Consider the following 17767-nt stretch of genomic DNA (forward strand, 5'->3'; position numbering starts at 1 on the left):
AGAGAGGTTTTGTTGTTATTTCAGCTATGTACAAGTACATATTGAAATGAAACAGAATGAGAGTGGATCTAATATGACATTGCTGAGTGGTTCTTAGACTTATGATGTGATGGTGGTAGCATATCCAAGTTTCACTTCCATACAGCATCAGTGGTACAACACATTGATTATACACTTTAAGTTTAGTTGCTGTTGATAATTGATATATAATTGATAATTCAGCACTTTGGCCAATGGTGTTGTTTTAAAGTGCTTTATAAATAAAGTTGTATTGTATTGTATAATTCTCTACAGCTGAACACTTGATCACTGAGCTTCTCAACATCACAAGAGGCAGTTCGGATGTGTGCAGTAATCTCTTTCTCTGACTTGCAGTCACTATTGACAAAGCTTCCAAGATATTTAAAGTGATCCATTTTGGTTAACTTTTACATGTTATTGTAAAAGTCAGGTTGTTCTCCCACACTCATAGTTTGTTTTCTTGGTGTTGATCCAAAGACCCATATTCTGATTCACTAACGTGACTCATACATCTGACTTTATCATCTCTCACCAGCTTGTGAAGTAAATCTGGCCCACTCTTTTTTACAACATTGCTTTAGTTCATTTAGATTTTCAGACAATCATTCTTGCACAGTTTTCCTATGAATCTACCAAAAATTTCAAACAGGTTGAGGTCTGGACTTAGACCAGTCCATTTCAACTCCTCAATTCGTTTATTTTTCAGTCATTCTGTTAAACATTTGCTGCTGTGTTTCATGCAATTATCCTGTTGCATAATGACCCAGTTTGGTTCAAGTTTCATTTGTTGGACAGATGGCCTCACATTTGACCAGTGGTGTTGATAAATGGTATAATGTACATTTTACAATCCTACTGGTTACATTTCAACAGCAAATACAACTTATATGAGATACAAGACACAAGCTTTAAAAAGTACTTAATGTCAGAAAATGTCATAAAATGTTCAGCTATGGACTGCACTGCAATATGATACGGGCTGAGTGTTCAAAGTTCACATGATGAATATAGTAACTGTAAATATCACAACTGGTTTTCAACACGACAGCACGGTGGCGCAACTGGTAGAGCTGCTGCCTCTCAGCGAACAGGTCCCTGGTTCAAACCCCGGTCCAGGGGCCTTCTGGGTGGAGTTTGCATGTTCTCTCCGTGTATGCGTGGGTTTTCTCCGGGTGCTCCGGTTTCCTCCCACAGACCAAAAACATGCATGTTAGGCTGATTGGTAACTCTAAATTGTCCCTAGGTGTGAGTGAGAGAGTGAATGGTTGTTTGTCTCGTTTGTCTCTATGTGGCCCTGTGATGGACTTGCGACCTGTCCAGGGTGTACCCCGCCCCTCGCACAGTGATTGCTGGACATGGGCACCAGCGACCCCCGTGACCCAAAATGGAATAAACGGGTAAAGAAAATGGATGGATGGATGGATGGAAAGCAAGAACCTGTGGAGTGGCAGATCTGAGTGGTGGTCCCAATTTAAACAAAAGAAAACCAAAATATGGGATAATAATTAGAATAATCCTCAGACAGGGAAACAGTGACAAAATGCCGAATATGAAGACAGACTAACGAGGGGTAAATACAAACAGCTGGGAGAAACGACAGGTGGATGGCAGACACTCATTACATGAGAGAGAGGGTAGGAGAACAGGAACAAACTACATGAGGGTGACGCACATCAGGGAACACAATCCTCACAGTACCCTCACCCACCCCCTCCTAAGGTTGTCCCTTGATATTCCAAGAACCACCCCACCACACACACACACACACACACACACACACACACACACACACACACACAACATGAGTGGGAGGAGGGGGGAACCAAGAGGATGGAGGGCACAAGGGAGAACACGAGGAAAAAAGAAACCAAAAACCGAAGGGCAAAGCCCAGGAACTAGACATAAGAGAACCACACGGGGAGGGGTGAGGTGGGGGGTGGGGGGGTGGGGTTGACAAAAAGTTCATGTGGGCAGTCTGGAGACCATCCAGCCCAAGGGCAGGAGCTCTGGTGAGTGACCGGGAGACCATCTGTCACTGGGAAGGAGTTCAGGTGGGCGGCTGGGAGACCGTCCATTACTGGGGTGAAGAGATGGGAAATCAGGCGATCTGTAATGAGTGATAGAAACAGGGGATCTGTGGCTGGTGTAGCTACCTGGGGGGGGGGGTTTGCAGGTGGCGCCAAGGCCAGGGAAGCCACAGACGTCATGACGACCAGAGGGAATGCAGCAGGTGATGGGACCAGGGGATCTGCAGCAGCTGTGGGCACCAGCAAATTAGCAGGTAGCGTTGAGACCAGGGAGGTTGCAGTTGTCGTGGGGACCAGGGAGGCATGAAAACCACTGGAGGCATGAACCCCTCTGGGGGTGTGGAGCCCACTGGAGATGTGGAACCCTCTGTAGATGTGGATCCCTCTGGAAGTGTGGAAACCTCTGGAAGCGTGGAAACCTTTGGAAGTGTGGAAACCTCTGGGGGCGTGGAAACCTCTGGGGGCATGGAGCCCTCTGGAGGTGTGAAACCCTCTGGAGGTGTGGAAATCTCTGGAGGTGTGGAACCCTTTGGAAGCGTGGAAACCTCTGGAGGTGTGGAAACCTCTGGGGTGTGGAAACCTCTGGGGCATGGAAACCTCTGGGGGCATGGAGCCTCTGGAGGTGTGGAAACCTCTGGAGGTGTGGAAACCTCTGGGGGTGTGGGAACCTCTGGGGGCGTGGAGCCCTCTGGAGGTGTGGAAACCTCTGGGGGCATGGAAACCTCTGGGGGCGTGGAGCCCTCTGGAGGCGAGGAAACCTCTGGAAGTGTGGAAATCTCTGGGGGTGTGGAAACCTCTGGGGGCATGGAGCCCTCTGGAGGTGTGGAAACCTCTGGAGGTGTGGAAACCTCTGAAGGCGTAGAAACCTCTGGAGGCACAGTGGAACCCACTGGGAGGCATGGAGTCACACTGTCACCTAGTCTCTGCCTCTTCATCGGTAGGAACGGGTCCTCATGAGGTTCAGCCTCCAAGAGTTTCTGCTGCTTCATTTTCTGGGGTGGGTCTTTGGGAATTTCAGGACTCACAGGAGACTCAGGACTCACAAAAGACTTAGGACCCACAGGAAACTTAAGACTCACAAGAGACTCAGGATCATCAGGAGACTCATGACCCACAGGAGACTCGAGAACTTCTGGAGACTTGGGGACTTCTGGAGACTCTGGGACTTCTGGAGATTCAAGGAATTCTGTAGACATCGAGACCTCTGGTGGGGACATGGAGAATTCTGGTGGAGATGTAGCAACCTCTCGTTGAGACATGGATACCTCTGGTGGAGATGTGAAGACCTCTGGTGGGGATGTGGAGACCCTCTGAAGACATGGAGACCTCTGAAGATGTGGATACCCATCTGAAGACTTGGGACCATCTGAAGACTTGGGGAACCTGTGGATCTCTGAAGACTTGAGGATCTCCAAAGATTTGGGGAACTCTGAAGGCTTGGAGCTCTCTAAAGACTTGTAGCTCTCTGAAGACCTGGAGCTCTCTGAAGACCTGGAGATCTCTGAAGACCTGGAGCTCTCTGAAGACCTGGAGATCTCTGAAGACCTGGAGCTCTCTGACGACCTGGAGGTCTCTGAAGGTTTTGAGGTCTCTGAAGACTTGAAGCTCTCTGAAGGCTTAGAGTTTTCTGCAGACTTGAGGACTTCTGGTGCAGACTTGGGACTCTCTGCATGAGGACCTCTTTGTGCAGACTTTGGACTCTTTGCAGATGTGAGGACCTCTGGTGCAGACTTGGGACTCTCTGCAGGAGTGAGGACCTCTGGTGCAGACTTGGGACTCTCTGCAGGAGTGAGGACCTCTGGTGCAGATGGGACTCTCTGCAGGCATGGGGCCCTTTGCAGATATCAGGCTCTCTGTGGATGTGGAGCCCTCTACAGACTTGGGGCTCTCAGTATATGTGGAGTCCTCTGCCAATGTGGGGCCATCTGCAGATGTGGCAAACTTTGAAGACTTGGGAAACTCTGAAGGTGAGCAAGAGCAGTGGGAGGCATCCTTCTGGACCCTCTCAGATGAAAAATGAGAGGCATCATCTGGGACCCTCTCAGGTACACAAAAAGTCCTTTGAGGGGCATCCTTCTGGACCCTCTCGGGGGAAAGATGAGAGGCGTCCTCCAGGACCCACTTGGAAACACAAGGAGCAGGTGGGCCATCACAGTCACCCCCCACCCCCACCCCCCATCGGGACATAGAAAGGAGCAGGCAGCAATGGAAGAGGGTCAGTAGATCGGGCTTGGTTCCGACATTGGTCCCTCTATTGATGGTGACAAGGAGAGATGTGGAGAGGAGGTGATCCCTCAGGTGACTCGAATGAAGCAATGGGCTTGCTGGAGGTTGGAGCAACAGGCAGTTGGCAGATGGACTCTACAGTAAGCATGCTCTTTTCCTTCAGCACCTCATCCCGAAACTCTTTCATTCCTGGAGTGAGTCCAGGAAGGCGAAAATATTCACCAATCATGTCCTCTGTGGCCACCCATCTCATCCACAGATTACTGGAGGTGGCCACTCTATCCACATAGTGGTGTGTTACCCTGAGTAGTTGTCGCTCGTCCTCCGGGGAGAGCACAGCCAAGAACGAGCACCCTGCTGGGTTCATTGTTTGGGCTGAGGATTCTGTCATGATGTGGTGTGGTGGTTGAAGGTGAAGTGCAAGCAAACACAAGGAATTCGGGTGAAATAAAGAATAATGTTTAATGGTACAAAAACAAAGGCTGACGTGGCAGCAAACCTTACTCAAGGGGATCACGAGAGGAGCAGAGACAGATCATGACGTCAAAGGGAGACTAATCCTTGGACAGGGAAACAGTGACAAAATGCTGAATATAAAAACAGAATAATGAGGGGTAAACACAAACAGCTGGGAGAAACGACAGGTGAACGGCAGACATTAATTACTTGAAGAAGAAGGTAGGAGAACAGGAACAAACCACACAAGGGCAACACACACCAGGGAACACAATCCTCACATCATTCTCAAATAAATCTCTTCAGTTTGACATGCTAGGAGAAGCCAGTGTTTCATACTGCAGTAGTTAGCAGGGAGAAACTCTGTCAAGAAGCAAAACAAGCTGACATTCATAAAAGAAGAGATTTTTCTACATTTAAACCACTCATACTTAAAAATTACTGGCTGAAAAAGCAATGTTATGAAGAAACTGACAGTTAAAACTAACTACACATATGTAGTTCACACAAATCTATTTAAAAATATTGTTTAAAAAATATTGCAAATCAGTGAACCATTCACATGAATATTTGTTCATTAAAACAGATTTTGAACAGATTTTACAGAACCTTACCTAAAGATTTCGAGTGTCCAGTTGGATTGCTTCAGTCCTCCAGACAGCAGCTTCTCCCCTGAGTCCTGTAGGTTGTTGTTAAGCAGGTCGACTTCCGTCAGACAACACGACTGGGAGCTGAGAACTGATGACATGTAGTCACAAGTTTTCCCTGAAAGGTTACACGATCTAAGTCTAAAAAAAAAAAAAATCTAATTAGTATAACATTTATTATAGTGTTAATAAAATTGGTGATGTATTTTGCAGTTTATTTCTTATTTTTTCCAGCTATAAAAAACGTGCTGTAAAATGTATGTTGGAACAGAAGCTGTAGATTAATTCTGACATCTGATATCTTCCTGGAGGATGTTTGTAATTGTAACATGAAGGAAGACATTTTTTTTTTACAAATTGTAAAACTGATGAAACCTGAGAGTTTTTAGTTTGCAGCTTGAACTCTTCAATCCAGACGACAGCAGCTTCACTCCTGAATCCTGCAGGTTATTGTTACTCAGGTCCAGCTCTAACAGATTGCAGATCTTGGAGCTGAGAGCTGAGGACAGAGCTTCACAGATTCTCTCTGAGAGGTTACAGTCACTCAGTCTGAGGAGACAACAAGTTAAAACAGAACAAATGCTTTTTTTCATTCAACCTTTATTTATACATGTTAATCCCATTGAGCCTCGTGGACTCATTTACAAGAGAGCTTTTCTAAACCATTACTGAGGAAACGTGCATTTTAAACTTGAAAAATTCTGAAAAAATTCTGAAGGGTGCCAATACAACTACTGATCAAAATTGTAACATTATCTTTCTTTTATATAGCCCAGATGATCGGTGGGTGAAGAGTGGGTGTGTCAGATGACAGCGGACGTGATCATGGCATGAAGAGGCAGAGATGTGAGCAGATGGGGAGCACGCAGAGACAGCTGATCATGTCCAACATAGACGTATCAGGTTTTTTTTTTTTTTTAGCATGTCAAAGACTTTGTTACAATGTCAAATGAGAAGTACAACAGACGGAACCTGAGAATTTCCAGTTTGCAGCTTGGATTCTCCAGTGCAGACGACAGCAGCTTCACTCCTGAATCCTGCAGGTTGTTGTTACTCAGGTCCAGCTCTAACAGATTGCAGATCTTGGAGCTGAGAGCCGAGGACAGAGCTTCACAGCTTCTCTCTGAGAGGTTACAGTCACTCATTCTGAGGAGGCAATGATAAAACAGAAACATTATATCAGAAAACAAAGTTAAATATCATCAAGTATTACATTATCGTAAAACTCACATATCTAAAACTGTAGTAAAATAAAATAAAAATTTCTAAGTGTAAAATCTTGATTTTCTTTCACTCTCAAGTCAAACTGTCCCTGACCAAATCACAGTGAACCTCATGTTGCCCCAGTTCTGCAAATCTGAGAATGTGAATGGTGAATGTATGGTAATGTAAAAGTGTTGTGAGTGTTCAGTAAGGTTTCAAATGTGATCTATAAATGAAGTCCATTTACCATTTGACAAATTAATGTCAGCTTAACAAATAAACATCTTACAGCTCTTTTTTATGGTAATGTGGCATGCACGTGACTACTTGGTTATTTTCAGTGTCATGGATGCACTCAAATGCTTTTCCGACTGATATCAACACAGTCATGACGAAAAACTTGCTGATGTAATGAAAATATGACAGATCCCAGAGAACACATATTGCATTATGTCCCGTCTTGTTGAATTCTATCAAGACCTCTTTCAGCGTTGTTCCTATGAGATAAATGCTTTCCGACTGAAACTGTAGATAAAGTTTGTATCATCTTTATTATTTATAAATTGATTTTATTTTAACAAGGTTGAGTCCGGTCCTCTGGATGGGTTCTTTTTTGTTGAAACATTTTAGAGGAGTAAAGGTGACAAAGGTAGCTCAGTCTTTATGAAGAGAATCTGTCCATCATTAAACAGGGGAGGAGGTCTCCATGTTCATTCATTCATTCAACCTTTATTTAGACAGGTTAGTCTAATTTAGCCACGAGGATTCATTTACAAGACAGACCTGTTTTAAATAAAGGACAGAGAAGAGGTACAAACAATAATAGTCATATAAAAAAGCATATAAAATGAAAGTAAATAGAAGAAATTAAATTAAAAAATGAAACAAAAACAGCTACATTATAAAGCGGTGTAAAATACTAAAAACAGGAACATGTCTGTGTTGGTTTTTGCCATGAAATTAGCAGTTGTTTAAAATCCATGGGGGTGGGGGGCGGCGCTGTGGAGCGTCGATATGTAAAGTCCCCAGTATACTCCCAGTACGTCTGTTCGCGCGTACGTCCGTTCGTGCATACGTACATGGAAAGTTCAGACTTCATGCTCAAGCGTACACCCTGAACGACTGCAGACCAGCTCCACAGACAAGGGGCATTTACCTTCGGGACAAACTGAGGTTGCCGATTGGTCATTTGCTGACATGCCTACTTGATTGATTGACAGGTCGGAAAAAAAAAAAAAGAGGGCTGACAGTCCCGCAGCGGTGTTGTGTGTTTATATGTTGTTAATAAAAAGTTCTAAAATAAAAAATAAATAAAATAAAAAACAGGCAGCACTCGCCCTGCAGCTCACACATCAGACCAGCCCAACAGGAAATCTCCAGACCCTCCCACAGCCACACTGGGACTGATTTTAATTCCCCTGTGACAAATTCCTTAATTTCTCACAATTTCAGTCATGGCATCAACGGAGGAGAAAGAGATTGCTTGCCTCTTGGCAAAAACAAAAAAACAAAAGAAAAGTCCATATCAGGGATGAAGAAGGGGAATTTAATACATTGGTGTTGCATACAAAACAGTCCGTCGCCGGGCAGTTTATTGTGCGACACTGCAAACGCATACGCGGTCGTAAAAATGGAACTTTGCACGGACATGCCCTGCCGGGGTATGCACGCACCTCCGCGTACATACGCGCATGGACGTACGCGGGAGTATACTGGGGGCTTAAGATGTATCTCTAGCAGCTATCTAGGAATGTGACAATTTTATCCTTTTTTGCATTACTTTTTGGATCTTCTTCAACACCTACAGTTATTATTAACCTTTGTGAGCCACCTGAGACTGATTCACTGTTGCAAATTTTCAAAACCATGGCGGGACGAGGGAAATACGATGCCTCCAAGGTAGGCTGCAGTAAGCCGCGTCACTCGCCGTGCCCCAAAGCTAACTTTGAGCCCAATGCTAATGACGTCTACTAGAGCGCATGGAGGTGATGCTGGAGGGGCTGCGCTCGGACCTTCTGAATAAAATAGCTAAAATTATATCTATAGCAGTGAAGAGGGAGGTCGCGTCTGCCCTCGCCTCGCTGGAAGCTAAAGTCATGGCACATAGACAGGCGGTGGAGGCACTCGAAAGCACAGCCAACAGCCAGAGCGACATGCTAACTGGCTTGGAGGCTAAAATCTCCTCATTAACAGGCATGGTAGATTCTTTGATGAAGAAATGTGAGGACTTAGAAGGGCGCTCTAGACTGAATAATATGCGAGTGATTGGTGTCCCTGAGGGATCTGAGGGCACCTGACTGACAGATTTCATGGCCACATTGTTACAGAAGATGCTGGGGCTGGAAAAAAACCCGATACTGGATCGAGCTCACAGAACCCTTTGATCCAAACCTGCTGACTGAGAATCGCCACGGCCGTTCGTTGTCAGGATAAACATGTTTCAGCAACGTAATGAGATCCTGCAGAGGGCTAGCTCATATGCTCCTGTTCTTCACGAGGGAAGATTTTAATCTTTAAGGACTTTACCACTGCTGTGGCGAAGAAACGTGCCTCCTTTACTAAAGTCAAGAAAGAGCTGCACTCCTGCCTGGGTGTTAAATTCGGCCTGTTCTATCCAGCCATTCTACGGATAACTCTGTCAGATGGACAGATTTGGTGGTTTGAGGAGGCCTCTGAAGTCATGGACTTTGTGGAGAAGAAGTTGAAGAGGAAAGAAGGGGCTCTGCATTCTGTTTGAGAACTGGTTTGTAATGATGGGACTCAGAACTGCTGGTCCTGTTTCTTGTAAAGGAGCTGGTGAGTGCTGCTGACTGTCTGGCGCTGGTTCTGCATGTCCTCATTGTGGTTCTGAATCTACAACAATGCTGTTGCTTTGTTATAATATTAGAAGACTGGTAACAGTGATTGCTATTTCCTTTAAATATGATGACTCTGAATTGTTAAAAGGGAAAAAAATCCCTTGGAGAGGGCAAGTTTGAGAGCTTCAGATTTTTTGCAAGATATTCCAGGAAACAGGAGTGGAGTAGGAAAAGGACATTTTGCCTAGTTTGGACCGCACCAAAGGTACACTGCAAGTAATTATGTCCTGAGATTGCACACTGTAGCTCCATTCACAGAGTGACATATACAGTAGTAGGAGATATATGAAAGCAACAGACCAAGATGTGATTTAAAGATGAAAATGTACCAGTGTGAGAGCCTGCATAAAGTTAATACAAGGCACAGTGATGGGTACGGTAGTTACAGCCAGTTATGAATCTTAGCGCACAGTGATAGATAGCGTCCAACATCTGCAAGGTGCTTACAGGAGCATTCATGTAAATAATGTCACCGTAGTCAATGGAGGGGTGATATGTAGCAGTTACAAGGTGTTTCCTAGCATTCAGAGTTAGACAGGATATATTTCTGAAAAAGAAACCCAGTCTTACTTTAGTTCCTTTACCAAGTTTTTAACATGAGGCTTAAAAGAGAGATGTGAATCAACCAAAATACCAAAGTATTTATAAGAATAGACACACTCAATAGGGACACCATTTGAAGATAAGATAGAAGGAAGGACTGCTAGTACTGACTTCCTGTTTGAGAACAACATCCCTTTGGTTTTATCCACATACAAGTTTGAGATGGAAAAAATCTGACTGAATGATGTAGAGAGCTGAAAAACCTTTGCAACTGTTCTAGCTCAACAATAAACAACTGTGTCGTTGACATAGAAATGTAAGGATCCATCAGGAATGATCTTGTCAGGGTTACAGGCAGGTCAGGACAGGAAAGAAGCCAGTTGAGCAGGGAAAGGTCAGGACTCCAGGATTTAAAAAAATAAACACTCTTTAATAATAATAATAATAATAATACTGATAATAAATCAAAAAGACTGACATGGCAGCAACTTACAAAAACAGGGAATCATAATCATAATCAGGCAGGCAGGACAGAACAGGACAATACCAAATGACGACAAGACAAAGGACAAGACTCACTGACAGGCTTAAATACACAGACAAGACAGGACGTGATTACAAACAGCTGAGAACAGAAGGCACTAATAATCAGAAGGCGCAAATAATCAGGAATAATGACACACAAGGGTACACAGACAGGGAAGACCCACAAGATGGTGCCATCCCTACAGATCTGACCTACATTACTTAAGTAGATTGTGAAGAGAGTAAGTCCTAAGACTGAACCTTGTGGTACACCATTGTTAACAGTTAGATAACTGGAGGAATTACCAATATGTTGTTCACATTGTTTCCAATCTGAAAGATAATTAGAGAACCAGTCAATAGTGTGATCTGAGAAACCAATTTCAGAGAGCTTATGACATAAGATGTCATGGTCCACAGTGTCAAAAGCTTTAGACAGGCCTTGAAGGCCATCTTATCCAAAGTCACCTGGAGAAAATGTGATCTGACGCTCACCCCACCCCCCACCCCCCCACCCCCGAGGAATTTCCAACTGATAACCAGATGAGCCAGCTGAATAAACTTTGTGTCATCATTTCAGGACTCTTGGATTCTCATAGAGGTTATTCTTGGCCATTTCTCGACATACCTCGAGAATGTTTATGGATCTCACCGGAGGACATCGACTGATTACAGTGACCTCGAGAGCATCTGTAGGCGTTGTTGACCGGTCTCGTCTTTTCCTTCTTATGCTCTGCTCTGCAGAATGTCTACGTAAATATGTGCTTGTTTGTGCAAAGTGTTTTTTCAATATTAGGGGTTTTTCCCAGCCAAGAAAAAAGTCTGATAGGAATTTTTTTTCGCCTCCAATTTCCTACATGTGTCCAGTTAACCACTGTTTTTTGTCTGTCCAAACAGGTCTCACTTGTAAATGAGTCTTCGAGGCTCAATGTGATTTATCTGTTTAAATAAAGGTTGAATGAATGAAAAAAGACAGGTCTAAATAAAGTGCAGCACAATAGTCCTTAGCTTCCAATGCTTCAACGACATAATTAAAAAACCTTCAGTGAAGCAGACGGTGTGCTGTTTTGTTTCTTGAAACCTGATTGATGGGGAGGTAAGATGTTAAAAAAAATCCAAATACTTTGACTCGGGTGTTTATCCATTTTCTAAAACCTTAGAGCACAAGTGTCAAACTCCAGGCCTTGAGGGGTGGAGTCCTAAAACTTTTAGATGTGTCTCTGATGCCACACAGCTGAATCAAATAAGGAGGTCATTAGCAGGACTTTGGAGAACTTGACTGCACTGAGAAGCTAATTCAGGCATATGATTCAGCTGTGTGGCATCAGAGACACATCTAAAAATTGCAGGACTCCGGCCCTCGAGGCCTGGAGTTTGACACCCCTGCCAGTTTAGAGACTGGTCCATAGTTGTTCAGTATAGTGGGGTCTCCTCCCTTCAGCAGAGGTAAAACAAAAGCTGTTTTCCAGGTGTTTGGAATGGTATTTTGTCTGATGGACAGATTAAAGATATGAGACTTTGGTTCTGAGATGATGTGTGTAGATAGCCTTAAGAAATAAGGGAAGGGAAAGGAAAGGAAGTCTGAGATTGTCAACGTTGTGTTCTATACAATGACAAAATTAGTTCTCTGTATTTAACCCATCACACCTGAGATACACCCAGGTGGAGCAGTGGACAGCCATGTAAGCGCCTGGGGAGTAGTTAGGGATTAGGTGTCTTGTGCAGAGACACCACGGCATGTGAGAATGGCTTGGAGTCGAAATGCGACTTTCTGCTACCAAGTCGGCTTCCCTGCCTCTACCCCATCTCGCACCCCCCAATAAAGGGGAAAATAAAGAAATAAGGAGGAATATCATCAGGGCCTACAGATTTTCTAAGGTCCAGACCTTTTAACAATTTGTTAACCTCACTAACAGAAAATAGTGAAAATGAAAAGGTTTGGTTTACTGTAGATTGGCTTATGGGAGAGATTTTATTTGTAGATGTTTGGCTTAAAGGCTCCTGACAGGCAGGAGTCCAATCTTCTCAGTCTGTGCATGGCAGGTGAAATCCAGAGGCATGGTCCGATGGTCATAGCAGGGGTCAAGCACGTTGAAGCAGAGAAGCAAGAACAGGGCCGAGTTGTGATCCAAAAGAGTAGTCAAAGGGAGAGTAAGAGTCATTACCGTGGTCAGATATGCAGACAAATCCAGAAATGGGCAAGGCAAGGCAAGGCAAGGCGAGGAGTAATAAAATCAGGCGAGGGTTCAAGGCAAGACAAGGAAACAAGATACTATGATTAAAGGCTTCAGAATCAGGGACCATGGGAGGTATAATAATTTGGCACTGGTGGAGAGTGAGAATGGAGTTTATAAAGGGTGCAGAGCAGGTGAACTACATGAGATGAAGCAGGTAAGTGGAATCCGGGCTGATTGCTGTGAGAAAGGGGAGGTGTGGCATGGAGTGAAGGGAGCAGGCTTGAGCTGGAGGATGGGTAAATGGTAAATGGACTGTAGTTATATTGTGCCTTTCTATCTAATGAAAATACTCAAAACGCTTTACACTACATGTGTACTCATTTACCTGACTCCAGCAACCAGCAGACTAATTAATAAAAACTGTTCTTTTTGTACTCATGTGTCTGGCTTATTCTGAATCCAAAACCTGGTCCTGACAATTGCTTTATTTTATTGTGTGACATCAAAAAAGATTCCTGGATTAAGTTTGAAAATAGTGCTTTGTTGAAGTTCAGACAAATTTATAAAATGGATTAAACCTGAGAGTTTTTAGTTTGCTGCTTGAACTCTTCAGTCCAGACGAGAGCAGCTTCACTGCTGAATCCTGCAGGTTGTTGTTACTCAAGTCCACTTCCAACAGATTACAGGTCTGGGAGCTGAGAGCTGAGGACAGAACTTTGCAGCTTCTCTCTGTGAGGTTACAGTCATAAAGTCTGAGGAGACAATGATACAGTATGTTTCACCATTTTAAAAATCGTTTAAAAAATAGATGCAAATCAGTTGTGTGAACAAGTATGGTGCAAGATGTAAGAAGGAAGGGCGGATAGATGGACATACAGAGCTTTGTTGGAGGCTCTGAGCACTGGCAGCAGCCTCAGGAGAACCTCCTCTGAAGCAGAGTATTTCTTCAGGTCAAACACATCCAGATCTTTTCCTGATGACAACTGGATGAAGATCAGTGCTGACCACTGACCTTGAGACAGTTCATCTGTGGATAGACTTTTTGATTTTAAAGACTGTTGCATCTCCTCTACCAGAGAATGATCATTCAGTTCATTCAGACAATGAAACAGATTGATGCTTTTCTCTGCAGACAGATTCTGGTTGATTTTCTCTTTGAGATACTGGACTGTTTCCTGACTGGCCTGTAAACTATTTTCTTTCTGTGTTAGCAGATCTCGTAAGAGTGCCTGATTGGTTGGCAGTGAAAGGCCAAGAAGGAAACGGAGTAACAAGTCCAAGTGTCCATTTGGACTTTTTAAGGCTTTGTCAACAACACACTGATAGATTTGTTTTGATTTTTTAATGTTGAAAATTTTAGACCACACTGAAGGTGCTTGTTGTTGTTCTTCAAGCAGGTTAACACCAGAGTTGATGAAGGTCAGATGGACATGAAGAGCAGCCAGAAACTCCTGAACACTCAGATGGACGAAGCAGAACACCTTGTCCTGGTACAGGCCTCTCTCCTCTTTAAAGATCTGTGTGAACACTCCTGAGTACACTGAGGCTGCTCTGATATCGATGCCACACTCTGTCAGGTCCGATTCATAGAAGATCAGGTTTCCTTTCTGCAGCTGATCAAAAGCCAGTTTTCCCAGAGACTCAATCATCTTCCTGCTCTCTGGACTCCAGTGTGGATCTGTCTCAGCTTTTTCTTTGTACTTAACTTTATTCACTTTGGTCTGAACCACCAGGAAATGGATGTACATGTCAGTCAGGGTGTTGGGCAGCTCTCCTCCCTCGCTGGTTTCCATCACCTCCTCCAGAACTGTAGCAGTGATCCAGCAGAAGACTGGGATGTGGCACATGATGTGGAGGCTTCGTGATATCTTGATGTGGGAGATGATCCTGCAGGCCTGCTCCTCATCTCTGAACCTCTTCCTGAAGTACTCCTCCTTCTGTGGGTCAGTGAAGCCTCTGACCTCTGTCACCATGCCAACACACTCAGCAGGGATCTGATTGGCTGCTGCAGGTCGTGTGGTTATCCAGAGGCGAGCAGAGGGAAGCAGTTTCCCCCTGATGAGGTTTGTCAGCAGCACATCCACTGAGGTGGACTCTGTCACATCAGTCAGGATCTGATTGTTGTGGAAGTCCAGAGGAAGTCGACACTCATCCAGACCATCAAAGATGAACACAAGCTGGAAGTCTTCAAAGCTGCACATTTCTTTGGTTTCAGTAAAGAAGTGATGAACAAGTTCCACCAAGCTGAGCTTCTTCTCTTTCAGCACGTTCAGCTCTCTGAAAGTGAATGGAAACATGAAGTGGATGTTGTGGTTAGTTTTGCCTTCAGCCCAGTCCAGAGTGAACTTCTGTGTTAAGACTGTTTTCCCAATGCCAGCCACGCCCTTTGTCATCACTGTTCTGACTGGTTCATGTCTTCCAGGTGGGAGTTTAAAGATGTCTTCTTGTCTAATTGTTGTTTCTGGTCTGTCTGCTTTCCAAGATGCTGCTTCAATCTGTCTAATCTCGTGTTCAGTATTGACCTCTCCGGTCCCTCCCTCTGTGATGTAGAGCTCTGTGTAGATCTGATTCAGAAGGGTTGGGTTTCCTGCTTTGGCGATCCCCTCAAACACACACTGGAACTTATTTTTCAGAGCATATTTAAGTTTTCGCTTGTAAACTGCAACAGAAGGACCTGCAAGAAATAAAAAGAAGATCATAATGAAACATTATGTCGCTCTTAAAAAGTGATGGATATATGTTGTTCCAGCTACAGAGAAATTAGTAAAAGCATCATGTTCTGATGCATGCTCAGTAATCCAGGTAGATAATCTATCCAGATTAAGTTAGGTCCTCTGGAAGGATTCTTTTTTGTTGAAACTGTGTTTTTTATCCAAAAGACCTGTCCAGGGATTACTCCGCTTCTTGTATAGTGATGGCTGGATATGGGCAACAGTGACCCCCCACAATCCAAAAAGGAAGAAGTCGGTTAAGATAATGGATGGATGGACGTCTTCAGTCTGAGGAGCTGAAAGCAACTTCATTCTTATAAATAGCACCTTCTCATAGGTGAGAGAATGTACATGTCAGTAAGGGTGTTGGACAGAAGGTGATGTTTATAAGACTGAGTTTGTTGCAGCTCCTCAGACTGAAGAAGTCTTTTGGATAAAACACGAAAAGTTTCAACAAGAACAATCTGTTCAGAAGACCCGACTCAACGTTGTTAGATAGTAAAAGCATAATTTAGTTAGCAAATTATACTTTAGAGAAATGGTCTTACTTTTTGACAGACAATCAGCCAGTTCATCCTGCTTCATCTTCCTCAGGAACTTTTGTGTGATCCTTACAAAAGCTTCAGTTATGGTCATTTGCTTTTCATTGAAACCCTCCAACACATCCTCATCCTTACTCTCACTCTCTGAGCCTTCTGGGTAATCTGGATCTAAAGCCCACTGGATTCTTTTCAGCTCTTTTTTGACAAAAGTGACGATATTGTCCTCCAGCATCTTGAACAGAAATTTTTTACAAAAGGGGTTACATTTAGTTCAAATTATGGAACAAAATATCAGATTAATGTTGGACTGATTGACAGTTCATTGGTCTACAAAGTGCAGCATGGAAATGACTGTGTTATAAATGCACTTGTCATATACTGGGGAAATCATATTAGACACCTTACTGATTTTGTAAGTTCACCCATTTACAAAGAAATAAACAATGTCTAACTTTCAAGTCAAATAGTGCCAAGTGTCTCCTGAGGTGTAATCAATGTTGTAGAATACAATGGTTATACGTTTTTTTTTGTATTTGGGCCACACAAATGTTTAAAATAAAGACCTTAATCTAACAAAACAGTTGTGGAAATGCCCAAGCTCACAGCCATTCATTACCAAATGCTGATGACATCACACCAGGGACTGGGCACAGGCAGGAGTGTGTGTGCTCTTTCTCTCTTTCCTCTTCTAAAATAAATAATGGATCTCCCACTTACTTTTCAAAGTAATCACTCTGTCTCAAGCTCTGTTTTTCTTTTTCATCTTTGCCTCAGCTGTCTGAATGGGTTCTGACTCCGCAGCTCTGTTCATTTATGGGTCAGCAGCTCCATCAGCCCCCACCTCAAACAGAAGCTGCAGCTTCATATTCATAAATTGCCACATTGTTTTGACTCAAACACATTAAAATTAACACAATTATGAAATAAAAAAATAAAAATGAAAAATGTTCTTGTGTTTTTCATGATGACATTTGTTTCATGATTGTGTTTTTCATGAAAGTGTATTTATTTCATAATGGCGTTTTTCATAATGGCTTATTTATTTCATAATGCCACTTTTCAGCAGAATGACTTCAGCTGTCAATCAACTTCAGTGGGTTGGACCTTCACCCCACTGGCTGATCCTTCACATCCATTAGTTTTCCTGAATACTTGCTCACACTTGCTAGTGTTAATCTTGTTACTCTTCTTAAATTCAAAAAACTAAAACGTTGGTTACGTATTGTATTCCCAGATTCTATGAGTGTAAGTGTAGCCCTTTAAAAGCTGTCACTATTGGATTTACCTACGCGCAGAACACTGAAAACTTCTAGTCCATGTCCACCTGCTGTGTGGGCCCCACCCGGTCCGTTATAAATTGCATCTGGACCGGAGATCGACTCCCAAAGGCACACTGTTTTTCTTCAGCCATTTGAGAGCTAGTGAGGCCCAGTTTTTAAAGGGCTACACTTACACTCATAGAATCTGGGAATACAATACGTAACCAACATTCTATTTCATGTAAGCTACACCCTATAAAAGCTGTCGCTGTTGGGTTTAAAGGGCGGAGCAGGATATGGTCCATGCCTCACTGGGTCTGTCTGAGAACCATTAAAAAAACACCCTGATATCCGCCTAAAACCTCGTTCTTTATTCAAGTGTAATTACGCATCATTGATCCATGTACCTGGTGCGTACTGGATTACAGGCGTTCAGCCTCTGTGCCTGATCTTAGCTGAAGGAATGTTTATTCACATCAGACAATAGAGGAATAAGAAAAGGAAAAATTTCCAATGAGGAAGAAGGAATTTTTCTGTTTGAACGAGTGATCGTAGAAAAAAACGCCCACTAA

The 17767-nt window shown here is 43.5% G+C and overlaps 1 protein-coding gene across 1 annotated transcript in view; it reads right to left on the reverse strand.

Annotated features, from left to right (window-relative positions):
- Window positions 1-17767, reverse strand: part of LOC119421989 (NACHT, LRR and PYD domains-containing protein 12-like) — a 48179-nt gene that overhangs the window by 3777 nt on the left and 26635 nt on the right. Inside the window, exons 5-10 of the mRNA XM_037689342.1 lie at window positions 15943-16168; window positions 13560-15357; window positions 13262-13435; window positions 6350-6523; window positions 5753-5926; window positions 5345-5518 (exon numbers count right to left, since the gene is read on the reverse strand). Coding sequence (XP_037545270.1) covers window positions 5345-5518; window positions 5753-5926; window positions 6350-6523; window positions 13262-13435; window positions 13560-15357; window positions 15943-16168 — 2720 coding nt within the window. The remainder of the gene's footprint in view (window positions 1-5344; window positions 5519-5752; window positions 5927-6349; window positions 6524-13261; window positions 13436-13559; window positions 15358-15942; window positions 16169-17767) is intronic.

Source organism: Nematolebias whitei, chromosome 15, assembly GCF_014905685.2.
Source record: "Nematolebias whitei isolate Nwh7 chromosome 15, NemWhi1, whole genome shotgun sequence".
Taxonomy (NCBI): Eukaryota; Metazoa; Chordata; class Actinopteri; order Cyprinodontiformes; family Rivulidae; genus Nematolebias; species Nematolebias whitei.